The sequence below is a fragment of the Hydra vulgaris genome, chromosome 01, assembly GCF_038396675.1.
Source record: "Hydra vulgaris chromosome 01, alternate assembly HydraT2T_AEP".
Classification (NCBI taxonomy): Eukaryota; Metazoa; Cnidaria; class Hydrozoa; order Anthoathecata; family Hydridae; genus Hydra; species Hydra vulgaris.
This window is the reverse complement of record NC_088920.1, coordinates 51873886-51882313: the sequence shown is the minus strand read 5'-3', so window position 1 is coordinate 51882313 and position 8428 is coordinate 51873886. Positions and strand designations below refer to the sequence as shown.

At 25.7% G+C, this 8428-nt stretch overlaps 1 protein-coding gene and 1 pseudogene across 1 annotated transcript; one reads left to right on the top strand and one right to left on the bottom strand.

Annotated features, from left to right (window-relative positions):
- The first annotated feature begins 328 nt into the window (after positions 1 to 328).
- LOC136074515 (cytochrome c oxidase subunit 1-like) lies at positions 329 to 3412 on the top strand (annotated as a pseudogene).
- Positions 3413 to 7519: 4107 nt separating this feature from the next.
- On the bottom strand, positions 7520 to 8224 carry LOC136074514 (uncharacterized). The gene has a single exon (XM_065786843.1). The coding sequence runs from the start codon at positions 8222 to 8224 to the stop codon at positions 7520 to 7522; it is 705 nt and encodes a 234-aa protein (XP_065642915.1).
- Positions 8225 to 8428: the final 204 nt, after the last annotated feature.

Here is an 8428-nt window from a genome sequence, read left to right as displayed (position 1 = left end):
TACCTTAATAGAATTTTTATTAATGCTGATAAGTATATTTAAAATAATTTCATTAACTGGAACTACTAATTATGAAAACTTATTAATTATAAAAATTCCACATAATATTCAACTTTGATTATTTATAGGATTTTTTATAGGTTTAACTGTAAAAATATCAATGGTATCATTTCATATTTGACTTATCCAAGCTCACGTAGAAGCACCAAAAGCAGGTTCAATTTTATTAGCAGGAATACTTTTGAAGTTAGGGGGTTATGGTTTAATTAGGTTTTGTTATCCAATCTTGCCATTAGCTTCTCAATTTTATTACCCATTAATTATTATAATGAGTATTATAGCTATAGTTTATGGTGCTTTAACTACATGTCGCCAAATAGATATAAAACGTTTAATTGCTTATTCTTCAGTTTCTCATATGGGTTTAGTAACTATAGGTATTTTTTCACGTTCTATTGAAGGACTAATTGGATCAATAATTATGATGATTGCTCATGGTTTACCTAATTTAAGTTTATTTATTATAACTTCAATTGCATATTTTAGATTTCATTCTAGAATTATAAAATACTTTAGAGGTTTAACAATTACTATGCCTATTTTAAGCATAACTACGTTCACCTTAATTTTAGCTCATATTTTATTTCCTTTAACATTAAATTTTATAGCTGAATTATTTTTAATAATTTCAGTTTTTAAACTTTCTTTGTTTATAATTTTATTAGTTTTATTAGGAGTTTTCATAAACTTAATTTATTCTTTATGAGTTTATAATAGAATGTTTTTTGGTTCTAATTCATCCCATTTAAAATTTTTCGAGAGACATAATAGATTTTGAATTTCAAAGTTTATTACCATTGATAGTATCTATTATCATCTTAGGAATTTGTCCTAATATAATAATTGGTTCTATAAATATTATTTCTTATATAAATATTTCTAGATAATGAGAATTAGAAAATATAATCATCTTATAAAACATGTTAATTCTACTTTAATTGATCTCCCTTCCCCATCAAATATAAAGTATTTATAAAATTTTGGATCTTTATTAGGATTGTTTTTAGCAATTCAATTAGTTACTGGAATTTTTTTAACAATGGGTTATAGTGGAGATATAATTTTAGCTTTTAAATCAATATTTCATTTATGAAGAGACGTAAATTAGGGATTTTTATTAAAATTAATTCATACTAATGGAGCTTCTTTGTTTTTTATTTGCAATTATATTTACATAGGCAAAAGTTTGTTGGATATGATATAGTTCAATGAATTTGAGGTGGATTTAGTGTTAATAATGCTACTCTAGGTAGATTTTTTAGTTAGCATAATTTATTTCCATTTGTGCTAGCATCTGTAATTTTAATTAATATAGTATAAATTCATAGTAGCTTCATTAGTAACTCCTGTTCACATAATGCCTGAGAATTTTTATTTGCTTTTGCTATATTAAGATCAATTCCTATTAAATTAGGAGGAGTTTTAGCTTTAATTTTAAGTATAATAATCCTATTCGTTATTCCGTTTTTACACAACAATAAGTTTTTTTTCATTAACTTTTAGACCTATAGGAAAATTATTATATTGAATGTTTATAGCAAGTTTTATTTTACTAACTTGATTAGGTTCTAAACCTATGGAAAACCCTTATAGATTAATCAGTATAATATCTTGTTTGTTTTATTTTTTTTAGTTCTTATTTATTATTCCAATAATAAAAAAATTAGAAAATTATTTATTCTTCAAAAATTAAGTGTATAATTATATCACACGTTGAATGTTTTCAACTAATCACAAAGATATAGAAACTTTATATATAATTTTTGAAGCATTTTCTTGAATGATAGGAACTGCTTTAAGTATGTTAATTAGAATAGAACTTTCAGCATCAGGAAGAGTAATAGGAGATGATCATTTATATAATGCGGTAGTAACAGCTCATGCTTTTGTAATGATATTTTTTTTAGCTTTGTCAGTTTTAATAGAGGTTATGGAAAATGATTTGTACCTATATACATAGAAGCACCAGATATTGCCTTTCCCAGACTAAATAATTTAAGTTTTTGATTGTTCGCTCCAGCGCTAATTTTACTTTTAACTTCATCTCTAGTAAAATAAGGACCAGAAACAGGTTGAATTGTCTATCCCCCTTTATCTGACTCTTTAGCTCATTGAGGAGGATCTGTAGATTTAGCTATTTTTAGTTTTCATTGTGCCGGATTTTCTTCAATTGCAGAAGCAATTACAATTATTACAGCTATTTTTAATATGAGAACACCAGGTCTAACATTTGATAAACTTCCTTTATTTGTATGATCTGTATTAATAACAGCATTTTTATTACTTCTTTCTCTACCTGTGTTAGCAAGAGCAATAACTATATTATTAACTGATAGAAACTTTAATATTTCTTTTTATGATCCAGCTGGAGGAGGAGATCCTGTTTTATACCAACATTTTTTTTGATTTTTTTGGTCATCCTGAAGTATATATATTTTAATAATTCCATGATGTGGAATCAAATTATTCCTATTTTTAGTTCAAAAAACCAAGTTTTTGGATATTTAGGTATGATTTTTAGTTTAAAAAACCAAGTTTTTGGATATTTAGGTATGATAGGTATGATAGGTATCAAAGGTATGATAGGTATGGTTTATACTCAATTAGCTATAGCTTTTTTAGGTTTTATTATATGAGCTCATCATAAGCTTATTGTGGGAATGGATGTTAATACTAGAGCTTACTTTACAGCAGCTACTATGATTATTGCTGTTCCTACAGGAATTAAAATTTTTAGCTGATTAGCAACAATGTATGGAGGAAAATTAATTTATCCACACCTATGTTATGAGCTACCGGTTTTATATTTTTATTTACTTTAGGTGGTTTAACTGGTGTAATTTTAGCTAATGGCTCATTAGATATTTTATTACTTGATACATATTATATAGTAGCTCATTTTCATTATGTTTTATCATTAGGAGCAGTATTTGCTATGTTTGGAGGATTTTATTTTCGATTTGGAAAAATTTCCGGATTTGCTGTTAATGAAACCTTTGGTAAAGTTCACTTTTGAATTACTTTTATAGGAGTAAATTTAATCTTTTTTCCACTACATTTCTAAGGATTGGCAGGAATGCCTAGAAGATATGCAGATTATCCAGATACTTGTTTGAAATGCTATTAGTTCACTAGGTTCAATTATTTCTATTATAGGAGTAGTATAATTTCTATTATAGGAGTAGTATGTTTTATTTATGTAATTTTTGATGCTTTTTATTCAGAAGAAAAATTTATATCTTGAAACAATTTAAACGTCGAAAAAACAAATACTTTAGAATGATCATTAAACTGTCCTCCTAGTCATCACACTTTTAACAAATTACCTTTTATAAATCATTTAACTAATTAAAAATGAAGGAATAAAAAAAACTCTTCGGTTTTCTTCTCCTCTAAAAGAGGATCATACTTAACCCCCCCCCGTCCAAGCGCAGCACTGGCGCACCCCTGCTGCGGCTATCGCAGAGAGCCCCGCGCCGCACCAACCCCCTCCCCCCCACAATATATATATATATATATATATATATATATATATATATATATATATATATATATATATATATATATATATGGCTTATAAAAAGCCAGTGCTTTCCAAAACAACTGGTTGGGAAGCACTGGCTTTTTATAAGCCAGTGCTTCCCAATCAGAGAGTATAGATGCAGAGAGGGGAGAACCAGAGAGGGTAGAAACAGAAGCAGTAAAAGCTTACTATTATAATTATTATAATCATTATTATCTTCTGAATGTCTTAGTAAAATAATCCTGGAGAAGATAAAAATGTGCTAGTGCAAAAATTATTTTGCACCAGCACATTTTTATCTTCTCCAGGACCCTGGGCTTATATAAAAAATATATACCCATAACTCAATAAAAGCACAAAATTTAATGTTTTTTTTTGCATTAAATTAATTTTTTTAGTCTCTTACTCAAGATATTTTACTCTACCACTAATAAATAATAATCTAAGGCTATTTTACGATGTCTTTGTATATTTTAGAACATTTCATATTTAAATCGTAGAAATAATCATATTTATTGCATTGTCTTTGCAAAATTGTTGCATATTTACAATTGTTAGTTATTATTAATTTGTATTTTTGTGAGTTTTGTTTGGGTATCTTAATTTATAGAGAGACCCAGGACCTTTAGACATAGCATACCCCCTACCTATCTCACCAGTCCGACTCTGTTTGCAGGTAGGATTATGAACAATTTTTCTTTATTATAATAATTTATATAAAATAATTTTTAGAAACTCTAAAACACAAAATTATAGTATAAAAATTTGATAACAATATATAAAGAACATATAAAAGATATATAGGTATTTATTTATATAGGACATTTACACGTTTCTAAACACATATTTTACAAAACGTTATCATTACAATTATTTTATATTTCAGATGATGAAAAAAAAGTATAAGTAAAAAACAATGATGATGAAAAGTGTTGTAAAAAACAAGTGATTTCTTTTAAAAACAACTGATTTCTATTTAAAAGTTTCAGAAGTTTAATTCGTTATCGTTTGTCAAAAGTTTTGTTAAGTTTGTTTTTAATTGGTCATAAGAAGAAATAGTTTTCAACTTATTATTTAATAGCAAGTTCCATAATTTAGGTCCTCTGATAGCGATCAAGAAAAAAAAACTTTGTTGGGTAGAGATGATTTTTTTTTAAAAAAAAACGAATTTGATCAACTAATTCAATGATTGCGTGTTCAGTTGAGAGATTTTTTTGAAATCCAAACTGTTTTAGGTAAAATAATTTGTTTTTAGTGAAGTGAATATAGATATTATAAATTACACATTCGAAAAGTTTTAAAAATACAGAAAATATTGATAAAGGTCTATAGTTGGTTATGTCCGAATGTTCATTACATTTAAATGTAGGAATTACTTTTGCTAATTTAAGTCTTTTGGGAAAATCCCAGAAGTTATTGAGAGCTTTAGTATATGGATCAGAGGTCTTCTTAGGCTAATTTTGTTGAAGATAGCTGTTCACTAGATATTTCATCAAACCCTGGTGCTTTCTTTTTTTTTAAAGAGGAAAATGCTTTTTCAAATTCTTTATAGTTAAGTTCATTATTGTACACGATAGCGTTATTTGTGGGTTTTAGGTAGTTTTTAAATGAATCAGATGTTGAAATTATTTTATTAGAAAGGGTTGGACCAATATTTATAAAATATTCGTTAAATTCTTGCGAGATTTGTTTTTTGCAGAATATGTCAGTGTTATTAATATTAATTTTTTTTTGGTAAAGAAGTTGAATTTATTTTTTTTCTTCCCATTATGTCATTAATGACGAACCACGTTTGCTTACTATCAAACTTGTATTTAATGACTTGATTGTTTTAATGACTTGATAATTTTTTTAGCATTTTTAATAAGGTTTTAGTAAAAATATTTATACTTTTTATAATTTTTTTCATTATCACTGTTTTTATTTTTTTGAAATCTATTATAGAATTTTTGCTTCTTCTTTGAGCATTTTATCAGCGATTATATCGGCATGATATCAGCGATCCATCCACGGATTAGCAATCGTATTTGTATGTCCTCTTGAGGACTGGATTCATTAACGCACTTTAGAAATTTATCTAAAAAATTATTGAAAGCTTCGTTAGTGTCCTGACTTTAATACACTTTGGACCACGTTTCTTGTTTTAGTCTAATTGATAATTCATTAGTATTACTTGTTTTGAGATTTATTTTCAAATTTATAACTTTCAGTTTACAATCGCGGTTTTTAAAATTTCTTTTGTCAGACGTAGTTTTTAAATTTCGAAGTTTTTGACACTCGCGTTGGCTAATTAATTGCTGACAACACATTAAATTTAAGAAGCATATCAAAAAAAAGATTTTATTTTCGGAAATTTTGAATAATTTAGAACACTAAGATTTATGTCACCAACGACATATAAAGTTTTATTTTCTTTATTTATTTTTTCAATTGTATTTTTGATAAATACTTCAAATGATTTAGTTTTACCACTTGGTGGACGATAAACGCATACAATTAAAATATTTCAAACATTTTATTTATAATTTCAATAAACAGGCTTTCAGAATTATCATTTGAGAAGCTTAGTGTGTTTCTTATCTTAAAATCATGGTTTTTTGAAACATAAAGCCCCAACCCTCCCCCTTTTTTTCCATTTTCTCTTGGTTGACTAATAAGTTTATAAAATGGCAAGTTATAAATAGAATTTAATTCAACAAAACTTTCAAAATCATGCCAAGTCTCTGAAAGAGGTATGCCGGTAAAGGTGTAGTTTATAATATTTAAAAATTCTTTAACCCCTAGAAAAATGGTATTATATTATAAACAAATGTTATAAGGATAGGTTTATATACTATAAACAGGTTGATCACAGATCACAGATTTAAACTTGTTAAGTTTAGAAAAAAGTGGTCTCCAATGGCATGTCATCACTAAGTTACCATTTTCGCGATTTAAGACATTCTCCTGCGATTTAGAGCATTGCAAACTCTGCATTTTAATACACGGTTTTCGAAATTCAACTTTTGTTATGCAAAATATACATACTAGAATATACAAAACAAAAAATTTCGAGTAAACAAACAGATTATCGCAGTGAAACACAGGCAAAACATCCAATTAAAACGAGTAACAATGATGATTTAGTACTCCAAAAACAATCTATTGATGAATTTAAACTATTCAGTGTAATAGAATTAAAGTCTTTTTTATCAGTACGTAAAAAATCAACATCTGGATCGTTTGATACTCTAGTGGCAAGGCAATATATTTTTCTTTATTGAATAAAGTCTTTATTCAACATATATAACATATTATTTTTATATAATATATAAATATATATAATATATATATCTTTATTAAAGATATATATATATTATATATATTTATATATTATATAAAAATAATATATTACATAAATTATATATAATGCATAATATATATATATACATATATATATATATGTATATATATATATGTATATACATATATGTATATATATATATATGAATATATATATATGTATATATATATATATATGTATATTTATATATATGTATATATATATATATGTATATATATATGTATATATATATGTATATATATATATGTATATAAATATATATATATATATATATGTATATATATATATATGTATATATATATATATATGTATATATATATATATATATATATTATATACATATTATATATAACATATATATATATATTATATACATATTATATATAACATATATATATATATATTATATACATATATATATATATATATATATATATATATATATATATATATATATGCATACATATATATATATATATAGTATATATAGTATATATATATATATATATATATATATATATATATATATATATATATATATATATACATATACTTGGACCAACAAATTTTTGTTTTGGAGCATCGATAAAGTATTATTTCATGATTAAACATTTAAAATTGGAAAGAGCTGCACAAATCACTATAATGTCATAAAAATTATCAAGAAGTGATATAGGAAATTCTTGTCCAATTATTCGAAAAGTTTTCATTCTTTTAATTATCTGTTCAATGAGAATTCTGAGTTTAGCAATATTACTTGTTTTTACTACTTCTTTAGGTGTCATTTGAGAAGCTCCTCGTTTTCCAGGTGGGGAAATAAAGGTAATTCTATAAGCAGCACACTCACTAGCAATATTAAAACCTTTATCAGCCATGATTGAAGAATAAGGAGCGAATTTTGTAAGATAGTTACAATCCAATGTTATTGCTTTATCTGATATTCTTCCAGTATATGCTTCCGAAACAAAATTTATGAAAGAGCTGGATGTAACTGATACAAGGAACTTCATTGTATAATGGTGCTTGTACTCAGACCATGTTGCAGATTGCAGTTCTAAATCTTTTGGTGTTTTAATAAAAATTTCAGAGTAGTCAAATATTCCTAACAGACTTTGATTATTTTTAAAACGATCAGGATGATTCAAGCGAACTTTTTCTTCATCTGGAAAGTAAACAAATGATTTTAAATACTGTGACATGCCTCTAATCCACGATTTAAATATTTTTGAAACAGTGCCAAGAGAAACACTAAATCTATCAACTAGGTCATTGCTTAAGAGTCCGACACGTAATTTCATAAGAACGAGTAAAAACTCATCTTGTGAACATAGTTTTCTGCATCTTCCAAGTTTTTTTGGTGTGATTTTATGAGGGTTTTTTTTTAGGAGAACATTTCATTTCAGTCTTGTAACTAAATTGACGATGTACAATTGGTTTTATAAGGTCGTGAAGAATGTGAAAAACTTTCAGGGAAGGAATGTTTGTGTAAAAGTTACACTTTT